At 29.3% G+C, this 24,962-nt stretch overlaps 1 protein-coding gene across 1 annotated transcript in view; it reads right to left on the minus strand.

Moving 5' to 3' along the window:
• Nucleotides 1-12,673, minus strand: part of LOC106687656 (ethanolamine-phosphate phospho-lyase) — a 17,703-nt gene extending 5,030 nt beyond the window's left edge. The window contains exons 1-8 of the mRNA XM_014431664.2: nt 12,519-12,673; nt 5,119-5,237; nt 4,792-5,026; nt 3,782-3,875; nt 3,417-3,613; nt 2,255-2,376; nt 2,051-2,148; nt 326-570 (exon numbers count right to left, since the gene is read on the minus strand). Of these exons, the coding sequence (XP_014287150.1) occupies nt 326-570; nt 2,051-2,148; nt 2,255-2,376; nt 3,417-3,613; nt 3,782-3,875; nt 4,792-5,026; nt 5,119-5,237; nt 12,519-12,580 (1,172 nt within the window). The 5' untranslated portion in view covers nt 12,581-12,673. The remainder of the gene's footprint in view (nt 1-325; nt 571-2,050; nt 2,149-2,254; nt 2,377-3,416; nt 3,614-3,781; nt 3,876-4,791; nt 5,027-5,118; nt 5,238-12,518) is intronic.
• Nucleotides 12,674-24,962: the final 12,289 nt, after the last annotated feature.

Raw genomic sequence — 24,962 nt, forward strand, 5'->3', positions numbered from 1 at the left:
AATTCATATACTTAAAAAATTTATTGTTTATACAAAGTCTTATTCCTACTATAAACCGTAATTTTATTTTAGTATATTCATTAATTTTGTTCTATCATTTTGATGCATTCTTCTATGAGTACATAAGTAAAAATTCTTTTAAGTCAAAATTTACTAAAGTTTATATAATATTTATCTCAAATTTTATATTTTTAATTCATTTTTTACTTCTATTGAATTGATTATAAGAGAAACATCATCATTTTTTTGGACTGTTTAAAGATGCTTTTAAGAATTTTCGATAATTTATCATTAAGTCTATTGATATCGTTATTGCAGTATTTACCTGGTGATTATGTGCTGAGCTTGGGGGGCTGCAGGTGTTTTGCTAACTCTGTCGGTTACAAGTTCGATGCCAATGAACAGGCCGACACCTCTGACATCTCCAATAAGTTGGTATCTTTCCTTCAGTTTGTTTAGTTCCTCTAATAAATATGTTCCTACTTGATCGGCATGTTCCATAAGTCTATCTCTCTCCACAACTTCCATTACAGCAAGAGCGGCTGCACAAGAAACTGGATTCCCACCGAACTGTAAGAGATTGTTTTTTATGCCACAATTTAGTTCAATCACATTATCATCACCAATGACAGAAACTAACTATGAGGAAAGGGTGTTAATTTTGGCATTAATGAGTTTAATTTGCTTAACAGTTTCCTTAATTTTTAAATTTAGTAAAGATTTTTTGAGTTCAAACAAGGAATGGGTTAAATGGGACTTCAGAGAATTAAATCTAAGAAAAGATTAAACACTATTGATTTAGAAAAATAGAGTTGGATATACACTTAAGAAGAAAAATTCTCTGCTCTGTTTTATCTACAAGGTTTACAAAAACACGTAATTTTAACCAATTAACTAATCAAAGAAATGACTTAGATATTCAATGCCTGAACACAATATAGTTTTTAATTAACTTTAACAATGCTTAATTGTACTTCCCAACTTTTAATTCCTAACATTATTAAAAGTCGTTCTCATTATAAAAAAGTAATCATTAGTGTTAGTACTTTTTGTTTTTTATACTTATATTTATAAACTGATAAAATTAGCTGTCATAATGAAATAGGGCTCTGTTTACTCCTTGGTGACTAATATAGATGTTTACCTCAAAACAATTGAGGTAATCATAGCATACTTTCAAGGAAGAGATAACTCAATTCAATGTCCAGAACTATTAATGGGTTAAATAAATGAGAAATGTCTTTAGAGGACATTATATGTAATAGCAGTTGGGAAAATTAAAAAAAAAAAATTAATTATTGCAAATAAGTGTTTCCAGGAGTTTTATGTCACGAATAATTTATACTGAGACAAGGGGTGACAATATATATTTCATAAAAATGGCCAACATAGCACAAACAACCTTACAAAATTGTATTTTATAATGAAATAAAGATTGTGAAAATAAATTTCTATAAGCGTATATTAAAAAATTCGTAGGATTCAAGGTGTTATTTTTTCCTTTAATCTTTTTTGATTAATATTATAAAATAAATAAGAATTGTATTGATGTATAACAAAAGATATATATCAATTATAGCATAATATATTTATGCAGCCTCAACATTCTTTATTAATTAATTTTAAATATCTAACGTTTCAGCAAACCTGTTCATTCAAGGATAATCTTCATTTTTATTTCAGAGACTAACATTAATCATTAAAAAATTTGTAGGCTCTTCTGTCTAATATAATAAAGTCAATGAACCTATATTTGTCAATTATTTTGTTTAATATTAATTCTTTTATTTTCAATTTTTTTTATACTTTCAACTAACTTATCAACACATATTATTTAACCTGCCTCACAACCTGGCTGTGCCTGCAACATTTTATGTAATTAATGTGAGGATAAATGGATATGTTTTATTATAACCGATAAATACAACTAGTCTCAAACAAGAAATCAAAATATACTTAAAATGAAAAACTACAATTGAGTTTTTTTGTATAAGAAAATAAAGCCTAATGAATGAAAACTGCAATTTTAGGAAATAATTAAATTACTCACTGTATTGAAATATTCCATTCCGACAGAGAGAAGACTTTGGGCGATTTCATTGGTTGTAATCACTGCAGATACAGGATGTCCATTTCCCATAGGTTTACCTACAATACAAATTTATTATAACTATTGTTTAAATAAATTATTAATAAAATATATTTAAAATTTTAAAAAACAAAACTGGAAAATTAGTTTTAAAATATGACTAACCAATAGTCACGATATCCGGAATTACATCCTGTAACTGGAAGGCCCACCAGTGCTTTCCGACTCGTCCAAAACCTGTTTGAACTTCATCTGCTATACACACTCCTCCAGCCGCTCTAACTGAACTGTAAATCCATAAATGACAATTATAGCTATTATTTTCATAGAAAATCAACTCATGCTTTAACTAATGTTAAACTAACTATGAAGTCCATGCCAAATTATTACTATTTTCAAGAAGTGTAATAATGACTTCAACCAATACTGAACAACCAAAGAACAGCCATTAGACTAATTAATATTTAAATTAAAAAAACAAATATAAACTAATAATAAATTAACACTATTTATGTAGACTCTAAAACAAAATTATTGTAATAAAAACTTTTAATTAAAATAAAGCAATTTAATGTTGGAAGATATAAAAATTCCTAGCATTTTTAATCTAATTAGATAAATGATATCAAGAAGATACCTAAAGAAATAAAAAAAAAAAAAAACTTCCTGGTTACGTGCATAAGATACTTAAAACTATTTAAAATAATTGTGGTAACTTGAAGTTTATTATTTCCAGTTTAATGATAAAGAATAAAAATTTTACTCATTTTCTTAATAAAAAAAATAAAAATTTTTTAATAAAAAATATTAAATTCCATTAAAAAGATTCCTTTAGTCTATAATATTTGATAACAATAACAAAATCCCAATATGGTTATAAAATATAAGAATCACTTTTAAAAAATTCATTCAGAACAAATACATTTGATAACTGGTGCAAACTATACAGGTAAGATGTTATAAGATACATTTTAAAACTTATTATATAATTGAAAAGCATATAATATCTCATAATATATTTTTTTTAAAATTTAATTTACACTAAATTGGTTAAATCTCTGCTCTAAATGATTTTTTTCTCGATAATCTTATAATTTTGCCTTGGCTCTAACCTAAAAGGTACATAATCCTGATAAACTATCATCAAAATTGGTTAAGATTATAAGTTTGCAACCAATAAAATTTAGACATAGATAAAATAAATAATGACTTAATTCATTTTTGTTTTATTCATGTTGCCCAAAAAACTATCATTTAATGTGATATGACAATTGTTATAATAATTCAAACTATTTTCATTCAAATAAAGAAAGAAACCATCTTAGACCTGTAAACTTTCTTTAAATAATTCTTGGGTAGCATTATTTGGCCTGCGCAGCTCGGAAGAGACTCAGAAATGAATGCTGCAATTCTTCTCCCATTTTCGGAAGCTTCCTCGATAAGTTTGTCGACTTCCTGGGCGTACTTCTCTCCAGCAGTTTCCTCATCTCTGTGCTTCCCTCGGTAGACATAGGGTAGGGGTGCCTGCAAGGAGTGTAAGACATTTTTCCACAAATTCCTACTAGCCAATTATACTAAGAGGAAAACAGTGAACTGATATTTGAAAAGAATTAAAATTTTATATTGAATATATTTTTTTTTCCTAATTTTCCTAATGGGAAAAATGTGAAAAGAATATATCTTATTACTTACAATGTGAACCCAATCCTTCTTAGGAAACTTATCAAGCTTTCTGTATTTGTAAGGAGATATGTCAATAATGGAACTTAAGTGACCATGGTATGCACTGAAATAAAAAACAACAAATTATTATTAAAAAAAAAAATACATAAAGAAAACTTACATAGAATTATTAAATAAACAACGAAGATTTATAAACATTAATTTGGAAGTTTCATAATTTTTAATAATTATATTTATATTTCCAAGAATTTCAAATTCCTTATATACTTATAAAATATCACACTTTCCATTCTTAAAATTTTAAAAATAATTTCATTCTTCAAAATTTAATTTACAGGGTGTATACAAAAATCTACCAGTTGAATTTCTGTTCCCCTAATTTTATTAACGACATATCATTCTGGTTACTACAAAAGCAAACTTTCTTAGCGACAAATGAGTTATCATCCGATGCATGAAATCAAAATTTAATTGTTAGAATATAAACACAATTTTTTTTTTATGACCATTATGAGTCATCTGGAAGCTAAGAATTGTAAGTGAAAACTTAGCAGTATTTAGATATTGAAACAATATCAAATACTGCAAAGTCACTCTGACTTTGATTTCCGTCAAAACAGCCCTTGTCAAAGTCAGAGACACTTTGACTTCCGTCAAAACAGCCCGGACAAAGCCCTGCAATGTGGGGCAAAACGTTGGCTCAAATAAAAATAGTATACCCATTAACTTTTTGAGTTTTTTTGACCGCACTCGGACCATATTCCATTCATTGATACACACGGTCAATCAACAATCTTCCAGAATATCTAACTTACTTATAAACTCTCTTCTTTTTTTAAATCCAATAAATTGTTTTATTTAACGGTTAATTTTTTTTTAATAAATAATTAATTTGAGAATAAAAAAAAACTTAATAAAATAAAAAAATATATGAACCTTCCAGCAATAAATGAAAATTTATTAATTTAGATCAATCATTTCATTTAATAACAGCTGAAGACTAAGGTAAGTCTACTTACTCTTCCAAACATATGACATCTTCATTGTGGGTATATGCTCTGGCAATCCTTAAAGCGAGGTCATTTGCTTCTGAGCCAGAATTCACAAAGAAACAGACCGATAAAGATTCAGGAAAAGTACTTGTCAGTTTTTTAGCACAAAGTACCAAATTATCATGTAAAAATCTGTTGTTAGTATTCAGAATTGCCATTTGTTTAGCTGAGGCTTCAACAACTGTTTCATCACAATGGCCAACTAGAAATAAAAATATGACAGGATATATAAATAAATGACAATTATAAAATAAGTAAAGTGTAAAAAAAAAAAAAAGAATAAATTATGAATACCATGAGCAACATTGTTGATGCAATCAAGATACTTTCTACCTTCTTCATCAAACATGTATTGTCCCTTAGCACTCACTATTTTAATCGGATTACTCCGAAAAAATAGTTTGCAAGATTCTCTGTAACAAAAATGTTAAATTTTCATATATATTTTAAAATAAATTAAGATTTTTAAGCTTTTTTTTATTTTACAAGAATCTGTTTGAATAAAATGTTATAAGCAATAAATGTATCATAAAGTAAATATTCTTTTAACATTGTTAGTTGGAAACAAAAATATATGGAAAATGAAAATATAAGCTTTGTCCCAAACTGAGTCAAAAGAATCATATTAGTAATTATATGCATAAGCAGTATAATTTTTCTGTTCTAAATCCAATACCCTAGTTTGATAATAATTTCGATTTGTGTAGGAACAAGCCTACAAAATTTCATAAAATGAGATATTACTTTGTTGCCTATAATTTAATATACCGTTATCAACTCTATCCTGCTGTAGAACAAGTAATTAAAGACTGATGACAAAAATAAATTAATAGAATTAATAGAACTATGTATTTCTATTTCTATAGAAATAGAAATAGTACTACTGTGAGAACAGTTTTATTTTTGTGGATTATTAAGCAGTAAAAACACATGAATTTACCTCATAATCGATTACTAAGATAGTACTAGAAGGCATCCTAGAAGTTAGAAGTTTATTTTTTTATGTTCAGTTTTGGCGTGTCAGACTAAAATTAAAAATCAAGTTGGCAAATTTATTTAGAAAATGACCCATTTGGAAATTTTGAGAATTAAAAAAAAAATTAAGATTCAATTTCCAAAGAAATCTGATATTATCTGTCCTATTGTTGTTTCTTTTGAAAATCATTAATAACAATGTTTATTATTATTCATATGCATTTAATGTCAGAATTATGAATCTAAAACAATCCATTCCTAAATTGTTTTAAGTTTAAAAATCAATATTTGTTACAAAACTCTCTCCATTCAGCAACTGGTGGTGTACTGAACACTTACACCACCTGATATAAAAATGGAAGTAAGGGCTTCAGTAGTCTGCACCCTGGTATATAATAAATATGTTTGTACTTAAGAAATCATGCAATCAAATACATAATATGCACAATTTTAAAGATAATATTGTAAATAAGTTTTAAATTACTGCATATTTTTCTTAATAAATCAAATTCTGCTTTATAATTATAATATAAATTTATATGCCAAAGTAAAATTCGTAATTTTTCTGCAAATCATACATAGAGGTTATTATTATTATTATTAATTAAACGTTTATTAAAACTTCCAGTATAAGCATGTCATTTTGAATTAAATGTTAACATGGTTAGGATAATGAAATATTAAAGCTTAATTAGCTGGTTTTATCTTCAATATAACAGGAAGTATTTCTTGTATAAACATAATTTTGACCCTAATTTGATAATGTAATTGCTTTGACCCTAATATCACAAATCAAACAGGCAGTGCATACAAGATAAACAACTTGAGTGATAACAGAATGCAATTCAAAGACATAAGCAGAGATAATGAATGAGCATTCAACTATTACTGTAATCACAAGAGTTATAAATGATATTTAGAGCAAAGTATCATCACGCAATAGACATTAGTGCAGTGATAATAAAATCCAATTTTTAATCAATTTATGAACAGTAATTCATTACGAAAAGAAGATTCGCGAGACGAGGCCTCTTACACTAAGGGATGAACAGCGCCTTAAGATTATCGAAAATAAAGTATTGCGTGAAACATTCGGACTGACAACGGATGAATTAACGGGAGAATTTAGAAGGCTACACAGCACTAAATTTAGAGAACTACCCCCGGTATATTTACCGAATTATATTTAATTCAAGTTATAACGCGTTTGGCATTGCGGTGTGGGGCTTATTAACGAGCTGATCCCTAAAATATTAATAAACAATGAACTGAAGGGTAGACTGAAACCAGAGTTGGCCAAATATTATTCAAATGACGAGAGACGAATACTTTTTTATTCGTGAATTTTTTCGTCAATCGAATAAAAACTTCAAATAAAAAAGTATTCGTCTCTTGTCAATCGAATAATTTTTTCCCAACTCTGACTGAAACATATATGGGAGGATTGCGTTAAAACTGATTTAGTAGAATTGGGTTTGGAGGAGAGTCACTGGAAGGATGTATGTAGAGAGCGTTTGGTGGTATCGGCATCGAACCTTCGGGTTTGTTAGCCCTTCATTATTATTATTATTATTATTATTATTATTATTATTATTATTATACACATCGGATACCACTTTAAACTGGCATGACCAGAAAGGGTAAGTTGCGAACGATTTTTGGTATGGAAAATCCATACCGTTCCAGAAGTCGATTTCTAACAATCTAAAATACTTCTTCATTCAATTTAATATTTCAGGGTATGACCCTCTTTGAAATTAATGTAATGAACAACGTCTGAGTGAAAAAAAAAACCATGTCCAGAGAATCTAATGTATTGTTCCACTTTGCTGAGGCTGTCTAGGTGAATGATCATCTAGAATCATTAAACTAGATTTCGATAAATGTGTAATTGAAATAGAATTGGAAATATTTTAATATTAAATTTTGTTAATTGGGGGGGGGGGGGGAATACTGCTATAACTCAAAAATAAAAATCGTGTAGCCCTTCGGTGACAAAGAACTGTCCGAACAGTTTTCCTTTGAGTCCGCAAGCTTTCTTACATAATTCGATGAATACATAACATGTATAACACGAATTGCTTAGTCATTCCTTGGAAATCTGAGTTATCGATATAATACACATTTAAGATAAAAACGATAAGACTATCGAAACACTGCATTGCATACAACAGTTGCAAAATTACATCAAATATAGATAACTCAATCCAAAAATAAGTAAGATTATAAACATTTTATCTAAAAATATGTTTGTACACGTGATAAGATAACATGACAAAACGAGAAAAATCTCGATAAAAGAGGCTGACAGGAGAATAAACATTTGAAGTTCGATAAGAAACGGAAATTTACTGCAAGTCTCAATTGAGATATTTGTAAATATTAGATCCTTGATATGAAGAGGACTGAAGGCGACGGAATTTCTTTAAGAGTACTTGCACTCGAAAAATTTATATACTTCTTATAAATGGGCAAATAGGGAACATCTTAAGAAACTTAGTTTAATTAGTTGTTATACTTTTCCTGAACATGAGCAGTAGGCCTACTAGTGTTTGGAAGATATGGAATATCTCTAAGAAAGGAGAATATTTGGGTTTACGGAATCTGTATGTTCATCTATATTATCTCAAAGGGAGAGTAAAATAGTATAAGTCAAAAATTGGCCAAAAATATATATAAAAAGTTATTTTATAGGCTTAAAAACATGTTGAAATTCTGACTTACACTACATTTACCTTCTTTCCTTGATAATTCTAATAATTTATTCTGAAAAAATAAATAAATAAATAAAACACGAGACTAGTTAGTGCTGAGGCAAAACTTCTTATATTCTGACAATTTTATTATTTCAGGATTATGAAATTGAATTTGATAGTGGGAAATATTTATATTTTTCCATTAATTCACCCTCTAAGAAAGACATTATGAATTTATGATAGCTAAAATTTGATCCAAACAAATTTCATGTTGTGGAATTTAGGGAGAGTTTAGAAACAAAGGCAAAGAGTATATTTCCATAAATAGAGGCCATGATGGACTGTTCTATCCCCAAGGGACACCAAGCTATCCCATGCCAGAGCAGTGTCGCCATCTATTGTTTTATTTTACAAAACAAATAATAAAACTTACTTTCTTCAACACTTCATTGTTAATTTATGTCTAAGGGTTCAAATTCTGTATTCTTTTATTTTTGTTTGAGAGAAATCCCTCATTACTTTTCACTTCTTTCTTTAATTATTGGGTGATGTTTTGTATATTTTTCCATCATTTACCCTAATCTTAAATTACAGAGAGGGACAAGTAGATAGAAATCTACAAATAGGATGAATAAATGATTTTTTTTTTTTAAATCAATACAAATCTCCTAAAAGTAAGATAAGGAATATAGAATGATTTAAGAATGGACCAGAGATGATGGACAAATGTCTGAAACACCACCTCATAGTTAAATAAAGAAGTGAAAAGTAATAATGGCCCAAATATTTTAGATAGTGAATTTGTTAAATAACCAGAGAATATTGGGTGATGGCACTGCCTGGTCTGGTTGTAGATTGATCTTTGTCAGTTTTCACACAATGGAAATAATTAAGTAATAACTAAAAATAAAAATGAAATAATATTCATACCTAGATACCTGATTAAATGTATAATATTTAAAGAGATTAATTAAAAAATATTGTTTGGACACACCATCTAAGTTATACTATTTAATAATTAATATCAAAGAAAAAATATATACTCTTAAAATTATTTCGTTTTTAGTTTCTAGAAAACTGTTTTTTTAAAACCACTTTGAATTGTTCTAAACCCAACCTTAAAAGTTGAAATTCGTGATCAGTGCCCTAAAAAACTTAAATGAGCAAATTTTAAGAACTTTAAACTTACGTCCCTTCCTAGTCCTCCTCTGACTTAATCCCACTTAACTAAGAGCAGCAGCTCCTTAACTTTTAGGACAAAAAATATTATAGAGTAAAAAATATAAAGAGCTAACTCTTAGTTTAGTAGTATAAGATGATTTTGGTTAAAAACACATATTTTTTAATGTGAAAATTGGAGGTCACAAAGTTGAAATTCCTAGTCAGCACCCCCAAAAAAATAAATGGGCATATTGTCATAACTTCTTCAAAATTTTCCTCCAAAATCCCTTTCTGGATCCTAGTTTATTGTACTAATTCTAAATAATAAATATTATTATTAATAATAAGTATATAAGCTTTCAGATAAAACATAACATGCTTATATATATGTATATATAGTTGACTGTAAAAATTGATGTATAGGAAGATGGTCAGGGTTCCGGTCAAAGGAGAAACAAAAATACTTTACAACTATTATATACAGTTACAACTATTATATTACAGTTGTAAACTATTTTTGTTTCTCCTTTGACCGCAACCCTGACCATCTTCCTATACATAACATGCTTATTATCAGCATATTCAGGGTTTGTACTAATAACAAAGATATGCTTCAGAAATTAATTAAAACTAAAAAACTTTTTAAAATTATTTCTCATAAGAGCTATAAATATGAAAGGAACAGAATTGATAGAAGGTATTTACAATATTATCACCAGTTATTAAAATTTTTTATAACAAAATATAACTTATAACTCTAGAAGATTAGTTTAGTGAGACGGTTCGTAATTGGACTTGGTCAGTCGGTACTGAAGAAGTTACATTTTTAAAACTTGAAGAGTTTATGGTATGTTTTGCTTAAAATAGTTATCAATTGTTTAGGAAAGTCAACTCACTTAAATTTAAAAATTATATTTCACTTTGATGATTAATTTACTAATTAATAGATTTAGCTTTTCATAATTTTATTAATGTCAATCCAAAAATGGAATTTCATGGAATACAAGCCATAACGATAGATAAATTTTATAGAATGGCAACAGGCTAGATATAGCTGAATTTACTCAACATAGATAGAACTATAACCAATTTCATAATGATCATATAATTTCATCCAAGGATAGTCGTAAAAGTTAAAAAATTATCAAAATAGTTTCAGTGTTTACAAAAATATTTTGAAATTTCAACTTATATTTTTACCATCCTTCTTATGTAGTTTCTATGAAACACTCTGAAAAATAAATGTTTAGGACAGACAAATCATGTAAATTTCAACATGTTCTATAACTTGTAAAACAAGACCTCTTTGGGCTGTTTACAACATAATCTTTTCACTGCTCTCTCTCGATATAACTATACAGTTACAAAGTTTAGAATAAAGTTCATTATAATTGCAAAAAAGAGGATAAAATTTAAATTGTTAATCTAAAATTGACTAATTTATTAAAAAACAAAACCATTAGTCATTTATCTCCTAATATACCAACTATATTAAATTAATTTCCAAGAAATAGAATTGTTTCACAGGTCATTTATGAAAAAACTTTTTGGCTAACCAAAGAACACTAATAACTATATGTTATATTTGGAAACAAGAGGACCTACTATTCTTTTGTAAATTACATTATAAAAATTGCCATTAATCAAATATGTAAGCATTAGAAGGTATAAAAAGCAAAAATAACAGCTGAATTAAAGAATGGATAAAATTAGCTGATAACTTTGTTGTCTTTGAAATTATGTATTTATTAAGTATGAAATAAGATAAAAAAAAGCATATTTACAACGATCAAAGGATTGAATTGTAACTTTTCATTTAGTTTCTTAATTAATTAGAAAATAAAACTTGATATCCTTACTTCCTAACTTTCTATTGCTAAAAGATGGTCATAAAAAGTTGACTAATAAAGATTAATTTCTGCTATGTGGTGTACCTTTTTTGACTGCAACCCAAACCATTTTGCTACAATTAATTACATATTTTCAATTATTAATCTTTCAATATTACTTTATTTATTCAAGGTTGCTTAGTTTTAATAAAATATAACATAATAAAAATATTATGCATAATATGTGATTCAGAAATAAAATGTCAAGTCTATATACCGGTTATTTGCTCACAAAACAAGATAACTGACATTTATTGACAATTTAAGTTTTTGAAATTACTGAATTCTTCTTGGCATATCTCATAGATTTTATAAAGAATCTTTGGGAAACTTGTTTTTTTATTGTATAGCTTATTGGTATATAAACAATAAGTTATGGAAAATGAATGATAGTTGGAGGTAAAATATTGTAACAATCAAACATTTTAATATCGTATAATTTTTCATTTTATTAGTTACAATATTTTACCATATACCAAAACTCAATTATCATAACTTAATACCAACATTATTCTTTTAAAAAAAAACAAAGTTTCTAAAGAATCTTTCAATAATTAATGAGATATGACATAAAGAATCTAGTGATGTCAAAAACTTCAATTCTCAAGAAATGTTGATACAATGTTTTATGACCGAACTCCTCATACACATTAGTTTAAAAACAAAAGAACTTTCTTGGCCTGTTTTCATATGTAAAGTTATATATGTAAAGTTCTTATATATATTGCTAAAATGCTGAAATTAATGGTTTTCACTCATATTAAAAACATTAATATTAAATAAATAATATTTACTACATGATTATGAAAATATAAACAATGAGAATGTAAAAATCAAAACAATGACAAAGATGTTGAATCCTCACTTCTATGTAAGTAAACAATTACATAAAATCAGATCTATATTTAAAAAAAAAATTAGTTTAGTGTTAAGTGTAATAATAAGTAACAAATACAGATTAAAAACCACTTACCCAACATGCCTCTTACGAAGGCGGATAGTGTCGTTTTTGGATAATTGCTGGTTGATGTCCATAGTTGTTGCTGTTAGGCAAGAGAGACAAGAAATGCAAGAGAGGCAGGAGGCTCGTCTGGGAGGGTCAATCTGACTGGTTGACTAGGCTCGAGCAACAGCCTTTTTATCTTGGGGCTAAATTGATAAGTGAATAATGGACCTGATAAAGATGATAAAATTTCTATGAAGAACAATGAGTCTTAAGTGGCTCCCTCACGTGGCAAACTGGTGAATACCAAACACAATGAAGGATACTTCATTAAGCAGAACAAGGATGTATTATTTCATTTACATAAAAAAACAAAATTAATACTTTGATTTTATTGTTAACATATTTTTTAATAAATATATTAATAGAACAACCTTGTTTTTACTTTCATATCCATGTACTAACATTTTAAAGCATTTTGGTTGTTATTATGTTAGCAGCGTTTCTCAACAGTTCTTAATATTTAGAACTTTTTTTTTTTGCATAAAAATCAGTACTGTGTTCTCGAATTCTTATTTTATTGATTTATAGAATATAAATATTTATTAAGATTAAACTAAGAAACTTCTGAATATTTTTTATTAGTTAGCTACACTATATAGAGAACTTTCAGAGTCAGCAAAACTTCTGATAAATAATTAAGTTGTTTTTACAGGGTAGATTTTTTTTCTTCATTAAATCTGACATTGTAGTTGTAACTTTGGACTTAAAATTTTACAGGAAAATAAAAATCAAGTTACACCTTCCAATTCTTTATAAAGAATCACTTCTTCACAGAAAAAAATCTTTTGGATCTGATTTATTGTATTAATATATCATTTTAGTTTATTATTTATTTAAATGTAGGATATATTTTTGTTATAGCAATATATTTACATATAAATATTTTTATAGCAAGAAAATTAATGTTTTTGATAAGTTAGCTACATTATATACGAGAACCTTCAGTGTTGCTGAAACTCTTAAAATATAGAAAACTTAAAATAAAGAAACTTCTCAACATTTTTGATTAGGGTTTGCTACATTCTATAAAGTACTTTTAATGTATGAAACTCCTGAGTCATTATTTATTTTTATTTTAGTTGTGAAGATTGGTTTCAAATGTCAACAGGATAGAAGTTTTTAAACTAACATTGATTTTGTTCATTTAAAAACAATTAAATGTAATAGTAAAATAAAAATAAAGTTTCTAAATCTCTTTAAAAACTCACTTCACCATTTACAAAATAAATGAACATTTAATGTATCCCTGTTTCATTTGTCAGTTAATAAATCTTCCTGGTTCATTAATTGCTTTGTTTGGTTATATATATTCTTGTTTATCAGTCATTATTCATTACTATGTTAATTAATTTTTCTTTTTGTAGTCATCTTATTTCTTTTGCAAGAAATACAATAAAACTTCCTAACAATTTTAATTTATGATTTATGTTAGTTTGTTTGTACGAATTTTATTTACATGTTAATTTTATACTCTTACATTAGCTTTACCTACATTGTATTATTTTATTTTAGACCTGATCAAGACCTGTGTTACGGGTCGAAACATTGGATATCAATAAATAGTTGAAAACTATTTATGATTTTCTTGCCCGCAGCCCAGACCAACTCCTTTATATTCATGTATGGTCAATCACCTATATATGTAATAAAATACAAAAAGTGTTAATTTCCTTCTGGATCTAACTTAATACATTAGTATTACATCATTATAATTTAAATTATTATTTATTTAAATGTATGATATATATATATACACATAGTAACACTTAGTCTTACTTACATAATTATTATTTAACACTTAACCAAACTTACATAATTTAAAAATTTTATGTAAAACTCTGATACAAAATTCAACACTCAAGATCCTGAATTCCTTTTTTCTAGTAATAAGAGTTATATTAATTTCTTAATTAAGGTATTTGATAATTAATTGCTAAATGTCTGAGAGATTGTATGGCAAGGATTTTAGTAATTAAAATTACATAAGTTTGAGAGTAAGGTCTCAATTAATGTTAAACTTTTTATTCCAATTTTTAGAAATTACTAGGCAAAATATTATCCCTTTTATAGTGTTTTTTTTTATATCATACATTCAAATTAACAATAAATTAAAATTAAAATAAACTTTTTTCCTCACTACTTTCAATATTATAATTCCTATTCATAGTGTTACTTTGAGAAGATTTAAAAAATATATATTATTCAAATTAATTGTAAATTAAAGAAAAATTATGTTATATTAAAATAGTATCTGGCTTACTATTTTAATATAACATAATATTAAAATAGTAAGCCAGATCCAAAAGTTGGGGAACACTTTTTTTTTTTTAATTTTCACAAACCTCTGAAACTTTCCTACTCAAGTTGTCCTGAGGAAGGTTTACAGTTTTAGGCTGAAACATATGCATTCAATAAAAAATAAGTTTTACCAATTAGATTTCACTGACTGCTTACGCTTACTAATATCTTACTCCTTTTTTTTTTTTCATTTTTTATGGAGAACTAAGTTTCTAAAGTATTTCAAGTTATTTTATTTTCCTATAATACTTTAAGCCAGAATTTACAATGACCTGTGTTAAATTTAATAAAAAAAAAAAATTCTGTCTGTTTTGAAAAATTCTGGAACTAATCTCTACAACTGAAAAAAAAAAAAAAGATAATATCCAGGAGGGTTTGTAGTAACTAACCTAAACTAGAACTTTTAATTTCTCTATATCTTGGACTTACAGCTATAACCACTGTCCAAGTTCTATTTCCTAAGAAAAATTACTTTAAAAAACAACAGTTACAGGCTTTGTGGTACATTGAATTAATTTATTTAATTGTAATTAAATAAATATAAATTAACATTAATAAAAATAACTCAGTCAGTAATTGTAATTGAATCACCTATTATTATAATAATAATCAAATGTTAGATAGTTCGTTGACAGACAATATTATTATGCAAAAATTATAAACCTCTAAAATAGATTGTCGTTGACCGAAGCCATAGACATAATTAGTTAACTGATCAAACAATTAGAGAAGTTTTTTGTTATTACCTTAACCATGTTTCAATAAATAATTTTTTATTGATAGTTGATATAATTGAGAACCGCTGCCAAACATGGTCTATTAGATTTCCAGTAATACTAAAAATGGACGTTCAGATTGTAAAGTTAATAAAGGTTAAAGAATATCCTCAGTAGCAATCCAGTTTTAATTTTGAAAGACTGGATTTAAGAATTTTCTCTATAATTCCTATGGATACAATTTGAACATCTATTTTTGGTTTTACTGACAATCCGATTGACCATGTAGGTGTCCCTATATGAATAACACTCTTCAAACAATGAGGTCATTATAATCAGGAATGTTGAAAATATTGCTCTGTAACATAACAATAAAATTTACTACCTGACTAAATGGTTTGAAATATTAAAAATATAATGACAGAAAAAATGAAGTTGTTCAATTGATGTATTCATAACAAAAAAACAGTAAAATCAAAAGATGAAATAATTAAATTAATAAGAAGGATTTCCATTAAATTATTTAATATTAATATATTTAATAAATAATTTTTAAGTAAGGTGAATCCAGAATAAAGACATATATGCATATTTAGGGAAAGTGCATATTTAGGGCAAGTGCATAAATGGAGATTTATCTCAAGTGTGTTGAGACTAAAAAAAGCATACCATTTGATTTATTTAATAAACAAATACCAGTCTCAAGAAATTAAAACAACATATGCTAATAACACATGTCCACTGTCTATAAACAATGACTCTACTACTGCATTATAAACTTTACAGACACACTTAACATCTATTGAAGAATGATGTCAAAACTGGAGTATCTAAATAAATCCCGCCAGATCACATTTACTTTCCATCGTAAACCTCTAATATTCTGTCCTACAGTATCTTTTTTAAATATCCCACTAACGCCTATTGAACATATTTGGTATTGAGGACTCCATCTTGACAAGAAACTTACTTGAAATCCCCATACTAGACTGAAATGACAAGAAACTGCTCGTAGGTTTTGATTACTACAATACCTATTGACAAACACTCTTAACTTCCCATCTCCTACAAAAAACTGAAATATACTATGAAAATCAGACTAATTTGGATCTACGGAATTGAACTCTAGGGCTCCACCAAACAATCAAATTCCTCCCGTATCCAATCCTTAAAATTAAAAATCCATAATGCTCCTCATCATGTCAAAAATAAACTCATCCATAAAGACCTCAACATCCCTTTCGTTGCTAATTTGTCCCAAAATAGATATGCGTCCTTTCATTTCAAACTCCTTACCCATCCTAATCCATTAGTTCTTAATCTATCATCCTTAACATTCTCTGATAATCCTAAGGTGTCTGAAAAGAAGTTCTCCACGGGACCTTCTAATTTAAATCAATGATTGAAGTACCACCATTGGGTGGTGGTTCCTCCTCAAGATTATCAAGTTTTCTGAAACGTTCATCAAATTTACTTAATGTACTTTTTTTTTTTATACAGTTGTAAATTTCAATAAATAAATAAAATTAAAAAAAAAAATAGATTTCAGTAAGAATAAACACAAACATTTCAGTGTATTAACAGAAGTGTTGACTCATGATTGAAAATTAATGTTTAATATACTAATGGCTTTTTAGCCTTGTTATGGTTCAATTTCAATCATCAATTTAAGTTTATAAACAGGTAAGTTATGGTGATAAACAGATGTATCTCCACCATACCCTGACAGAGCACATTAAAGAGTAAATTAAATTTATTATGTTTTATTAAATCCACTATTTCAACATTATTATTGAATCAAATAATGTGAAGATGGCAAAATCAGGGATTTTGTCACAAGATAATATAACAGTGTTCCTTGCTTAAGTAGCGGGTGGGAACTTGAGTATTTCAGAAGTGTGAAGAATGTGACTTATTTGATGGTGAAATAGTATGTTTATAGGAGAAACTATTTACTAACTTTAGGAAATTACTAAAAACATATATATTTTTCTTTTTTATTGAAATTACCCTCAAACTCTTTGTGAGCTTATTAGCAATTTAGTTCTAAAACAATATGTTTTACATAAAAAGAAACAAAACAAATATTCATAATATTTTTTAAATATTTCTTTCAACTCGGCCTCAAATTATCACACAAACTAGTGGGACTTTCCTCATCCTAATCTTCTAACTAGGGCATTAATATTGAGGAGATGGATGGACTTATAGAGATGGAACCGTATCCTTGTAGTTGCTCTTGATGTAACGGGGCAATTATTTTAATTTACTCTTCATCATTAAATATTTCAATATTCATCATAGAAACTCAAATAGTAATAAGTATTTTTATTTGAGCCAACATTTCCTTTCACCTTCCAGGGCTTCCTCAGAGCTAAAAAAGATACAAACAGTTAACATAAGTAAAATACAAACACTTAACATAAATTTTTTTCTTAAAAACGGAAATGAAGAATACATAATGATGAATAAATATATAATTTTTTTAAAAATAAATTATTTAATTTCTATCCATTTTAGTCTCAAAACCTTTTATTTTTATTTTAAGTCCGACGTTTCAGCCAATCCGGCCATCCTCAGGGACAATCTACTTAATACAATTTTGGAATTATATAATTTAAAAACTCTAACTCCATGCAGGCTATTCTGCCCAGGTCAAAATAACAATTTCTAATTAGTCAATATTCACTTAAAAGCAAAATTAAAATCATTTATCACGGTCACTATTCCTTAAAAACTTTATCACAATTTATATAATTTCAAAATTGTATTAAGTAGATTGTCCCAGAGGATGGCCGGATTGGCTGAAACGTCGGACTTATAAGAAAAATAAAAGGTTTTGAGACTAAAATGGATAGAAATTAAATTATTTGTTTTAAAAAAATTTTACCAGTCTCAAGAAAGTGTTAAGATTATAAATTAAATATATAATATTTTAATTGGAAAAATGAGCTTTATAAAAAAAGTAATAATCTTTGAAAATCAGTTTACTGTAATGTTAGATTTTTCAGTTATATTATTTATTGATTTACGCCACCACTACCCCAGAGGGTCATTGGAGGATCAAATACCAACCACTATACTCTGCTGTAATATTTAGTCTTTTTGTCTTCTTATTGTAATATTTAGGCATACTTTTCTTTTAATTAAAAAAATGTCGCAAGAAAAAAAAAATCTGAAAATTGGTTATTTTTAACAGTTAATATCGAAAGTGAACAAAATAACTGCAGTAACTGATAACCCCATTTTCCAATAACCGCCATCCCTGCTACTAACAATGTAAGTATACAAAGTTGTAAAGAAAAAATTCCACAATCTGTCTAGACCAGAGTCATTACATTTTTTTTTTTTACTGACGGTCCTAAAATAACGCAGTTTCTTAAATGACATATATTTTACACTGCAATAATCACGTGATTTGTAAATGACAGAGGTCTACGACCTCGAAGATAAATCTTAAGTAGCTAGCTCATTGAACACCGCACAAGCGAGCAGAAAATATGAATCCTAATGTTAGATATGAGAAGAAACTTAATTTAAAACTGGCTATAGCAAATATGGGGGACAAAACTAATGGCGAACCCCTTTAACAATCTAAAAGAACTTTGTATAAAAGAAAATATAGTTAGTAGTTAAGTTCAACGTCAAGGAAAACCGGAATGATCCGGAATTGTTTTCATAACGCACAGTGTAAGGTCGTAAATGAAAGTGATGCGCGAAGCTCATCGGATTTTTATAAGTATTGTATTATAATAATATAAATTAAATCTAATTATTGAAGTAATATGTTAACATTGTAGCTGTATTGTTTATAATTTTAAAATATTCGGCAAATTTAATTAATTACGTATTTGCCAAAAAATGATATCATGTTAAATATACTTATAAGGTGATAAGCTAAATACGTAATAAACCACACTTTTTCTGTTTGAATGATCCCAGGTGGTACAGCAATAATTCATTTTGTTGTAAACAATGTTAGAACAAAGACAGTTTACATGTGTATATAGAAAAAGTAAAATTTATTTTTCAGACGACATTGGTGGCATAAGTTGTTTATTTATTCTTTATTAACATAAGTTGTTTGTTTATTCTTTATTAATATAGTCGAGGTGGTTGATATATGACATGGCTCCAATTGATAATACGCATTGTCCAGGTATTGCTTCGACAATGCGTGCTCACTTAGGTAAGGTAGTTAATTAGGAAGTAATTGAAAGATGAGACTTAACGGGACTATTCCTATGTATACGAAAGCGGAATGCAAGCCCAGAGGGTAGTCTGCCGCCGGGTCATGCAAGAAGGTAACTTCGTTTCAGGAACTATTCCTGTAGATACGAAGGGGTTTATAAGCTCAGAGAGTAGTTAGCCGCCGGGTCCTACGAAAGGATAAAAGGTAAACATGTACCGATCTACTATTAAAAAATATTTTCCTCTGCCTCCTAAGGAGGAGTTTCTTGTTAAGCGAGATTTCACACTGATACCGTTTTTTTTTTTGTTTTTTTTTTCAAAACCCCTATAAAATTGTAATGCCGTATTTATAAACAATGTACAAACAAACAATATTCCTTTTACTGTAGAACATCTACATTCTAAGGAGTCTTTTGGAATATATTATTTTTGTTGTCAGTATTTATAAAAGTGTATAATGTGTTGGGGTACACATTATTTCTGAATTTAACAAACTTAAATCTAATAAAAACTTAATCCTAATACTACGTGACCTTACGTAGTGTGTTGCCAACGCACCGGAGGGGGGGGGGGGCAGGTGTTAACGTGTTGAATAACGGATTCGTACAGTACTGAAGTGAGTCGAAAAATTTGATGTGTCGTCGCTTGATGAACTCCGGTACAGTGGGCAACTCGAACAATTGATGCAGCTCCGGTGGCCTCTTTCTCCTCCACGATGTTGTGCGTACGATTTTCCTCAACATCGAATCCTCAAAAGTTTGAAGAAGGCGCTGGGTCCCATCTGATATGTGGGTAAACAATGGTGGTCCATTTAGTAGTGCTGGTCTCAGAATACTTTTATATATCTGCAGCTTCAATCTCAATGAGAGAGCCGGAGAAGTGAGGAGGTGGTTGAGACGATATGACTTTCGTCTTACTGTTCTCGCCTTCTGATATAAATGGGCAGAAAGCTTAAGATGACAGTCTAGCTTTACGCCCAAATATACGATAGAGTTGGAAGGTGAGCTCACCGTATTATTCACATGGAGAGTCTTCGGCAGTCTTGATCTCTTGTGCGCTGTGAGCGCGAACACAACACAGTCCGTTTTGGCTCCATTGACTGAGATGTTCAAGTAGCCCAGCTTTGCTGATACCTTCTAATTTTGGCCCACTCTTGTCTCTGGGCTATTAAACGCCATCGAGAGGTACTATGTGTAAGATATTAACTTTCAGTGGATCAGCAGATTCTATCGGAATTTTTATTAATGCAATTAATAATAAGCAATTAATTAAAACATTAATCCAGTACGTACATAAAAATAATAATATATGTTTAATTCTAATTAAATATATTAAACTTTCAATTGTATTCAATTAATCTATATACATCCCCTAATATAGCAATAGCGTCGCATTGTCGGGTCTGCTAGTAATAAATAAAAACGACCTTGTTTTTAAATGCTTCCAAAAATATGATCCAGTTCAGAGTTTATCAGTTTGTTTAATGTTGGCGTATAGTGGCACGTGAGCGACATCTAGCGGCTCGTGCGCAACATGTCCTTGACGCTAAGGCGATAATACAATGAAAGGCAAATCCATTTTATATTACGCCTTAGATTTTTTACATTGTTTCCCTCATTGCATAAAATTATCAAACTCATTTCCAAACAAACAGATAGGCACAGCTTCGAATAAGTGAGTAGCTTCCAGTACCTTATAATACCGGAGATCCTATGCGAAGATAATCGGCCGAATTTCATGATTTTATTAGGGTTTGGAATTAGACTCATAAAAACCAAAGAAAAAACAATATTCACATAATACAAATATCAGTGTACTAAGAAGAAATAGAGATTTTTTAAAATATATATTCATTGAAAATAATATAAATAACAAAGGTATAAATGATCATAAACAAAATAGAAATTGAGTGCTCTCTTACGAAACGTATTTGCACATTCCAAAAGTCATCTTATCATCATAACTTTATATAGACCCTTTATTAAAAATTATATACTTTGCATTTCCAATATATTTCTTAACACAATAAATAATACAGAAATAAGGAATAACTTCTCATTTTAATTTATTTGTTTACATTGTTGATGAAAACTTTTTTTCTGGTTGTCGATTCCGCCAATTACATTTACTAGAAAAACGGTCTAAATTGCCAATCCATTAGAAAAGACTGAACTATATGACTATTATAAGGCCTATCTGGACATACGGAGTTGAGCTTTGGGGCTTCACTAAACCATCGAATTCCTCTCGTATCTAATCCTTACAATCCAAAATCCTTAATGCTCTCTACTTTGTCACAAATCAAGTCATACACCAGGGCCTCAATGTTCTATATGTTACCGATTTGTCCTGAACCAGATCCAATCCTTCCATGATAAACTACCCAAACCCATTTGTCAAAATCTTCTCTTCCAGAAATGTTATTGGAGTTCTATCAATGGGTAGATTCTCCAAATGTTTGTATCTTGGCATTATATCAGCTACAACAAATTTACTTGTAGTATATATTTGTAAACAGTTGTAAATAACAATAAATAAATGCTCACGTAATGAAATTTGAAAGTGCGCGCTGGAATTGCGCATGCCACTGCTCCCAAAGATCACCAATTTTTTTTTTTTTTTTTTTTTATTCTTTTATCAAATTTTTTACTGTGGTGCAGCCCAGCACTAGGTTTAGCGCCTTACTGATGGAACTGCACCTTGTCCACTGCATCCGTTCGGTAGGCCCTTCTGGTGCGCATCCGTCTGGATGCCTCCTGCAGTTACCAGGCTGGTCCATCCCTCCTGGTCTCAGTCTGGGTCAGCTTCATTTTTTCTGGTGGCTCGCCGATGTTGGGCGGTCAAGTCCTTCCCATTGTGAAATGAGTTGGCCCCACCACCTCCTTCCATCCGTAAATGAACTCCCTGAAGAAGGGATAATTCTCTTCTTCCATCAACCAGGGAAAGTCCGACTCGGCGAGGGCGAAAATCCCGGTCTTTCTCGACAGCCTGGCTCGGTGTCCTTCCATCGCGGAGCAATCCACTATTACGTGTTCTGCTGTTTCAGGAACCGGGGGTCGATGTACTATTGGCATTCATTGTTGTGTAGGGGCATCCTGGTGGATTTCTTCGAGCCACATATACCAACTTAACCTCATTGGCTTCAATCATAAGATATTGACTGACCAGTAGCAAGCAGTTTACTGTTAGTTCTTCTCCTCCATGTATCAAGACAGTGTTTCCAGACAATTCCTTTAATTGTACGAAGGACTTTCCGTTCAAATCTCACGATTCTACTTTCTAGGGTATCTGCTAAGAGCCCAGTAGAGACTATATGGATATTTTTTATTATAACTCATAAATAACCAGTCTCGAACGACAAATTAAATTATTTATAAATCATGGTTAACTATCTGTATGTACATCCTTATATAAGATTTATAATTGAACACTAGTAAAAATTTATCATTTACGTAAATACATTTTTATAAACAGTAACAAAAATTATCACTCAGAACACAATAGCTACTCAAATAAAAACACATTTCAACACGTAGCAACACAAAAACACATAATTAATCTTTCACAATTTATTGACGCAAAATCTTTATTACCACTCAATTGAAGTGTTTGCTCGTAGCTCTAGTTTTTGACATCGTTATTTTTAATTAGTTTGAAGGATTATGTAGTTCTAATCCCTAACTTTGTTTACTCATTACTAAAAAAAAAAATATGATGTCATTGTGGATTAGATAAAAACATGAACAGGGTATTCATGTGCAAACAAGATGAAGATATAAAACCATTCATGTTCTTTTACAAGTCGAATTACTTCGAGTACATCTTATATCACAAGACAAAAAGATAAATTGCATAAATTTTGATAGAATTCAAAATTTATGATTATTTAAGTTTTTTATTACCAAAGTGGACTCTAATAGTCACTTAAAAATTATCAAGTAACTAGAAAATCTATATTTTCTACATCAAATGTAGTATTAAAATAAATTTTTACTCCCAGTTAATCTATAAATAATATAATATGGGAGCGGGTAGCTCAGTGGTCAAGGCTACTAACAAATAACAGATAATTATTTTCTGTTTCACTGTAGCCCTGAGGTGGGTTCGGGTTCCTGGGTCCACCCACCCTCCAGCGTGGTTCTGACCATATTGCACAACCATTGTTTTAGTACATGCACTACCTTACAAAGTACTGATCCAAGGTTGTAGCGGTACAGATTTAAGTTTTTTTTAATATATAATATATAACATGGGGATCGTAAAAAAAAAATCGAATTTAAATTTTCAATAGAAAGTACATTTAATTTTGTTTTTTGACATGTTAATAATTAACCATAAATGTTAATAATTAACCATTTCAAATTTTCACTAATAGTGAAAAATTGACAAATATAGATGTATACTATAAGGATATATAAGCACTTTTCTTTCAAAAGCCGAGGAAATGCTTCACCAGATAGACCTACCAACCGATGAAAGACAGAATATAAGCATCTCCTACATGCCAAAGCACGATTCCGCTGAAGTCTACGGGCGATTCAAACTGGCATGTGGTCGTAGCAAGAAAGATTGCCCTGAACCCGAGCTTAGAGCTGCTGCACTAAAAACAATTTATGAGCTATACCCCCTAGAGCAATGGCTACACATTTATACCGATGGGTCTGCGTCCGGTATTAACAAGAGAGCTGGAGCAGGTGTATACTCAATTAACTTCCAATTCTCATTTCCCGTTGGAGTGGGATGTGATAATTATGATGCAGAAATGCAGGCTATCTGCTTTGCGATGGAAGCCACTATTGAATGCAATGACAACATGGTAATCTTCAGCGACTCCCAAGCCGTAATACAAAAATTAACCACACCAGGTGCAGCAGAGTCACCCACGGAAGAAAAGTGCAGAAACATGGCTGCTATCATGAAGAAAAGAGGAAGGGCTATAGCCCTGAAGTGGATACCAGGCCATGTTGGCATAGATGGTAATGAGCAAGCTGACAAGTTGGCTAAACTTGGTTGTGCAGAGAATCAGCCTGTTCTACCACTTTCCTACAGAACAGTGAAATCACTTATAAGCGCTTATTTAAGGACAGGACAAGTGCTAGACACAAAGTTCTAGCGGAAGGAAAGAAGTGGGAGAGCCTACTGGATAAGGAAAAAAGAATCCCAGGCAATCTTAGCAGAGCTGAGAGAGTGGCCTGTTTTCGGCTAG

The sequence above is a fragment of the Halyomorpha halys genome, unplaced genomic scaffold (genome assembly GCF_000696795.3).
Source record: "Halyomorpha halys isolate HHAL.00 unplaced genomic scaffold, Hhal_1.1 Scaffold39.1, whole genome shotgun sequence".
NCBI classification, from domain to species: Eukaryota; Metazoa; Arthropoda; class Insecta; order Hemiptera; family Pentatomidae; genus Halyomorpha; species Halyomorpha halys.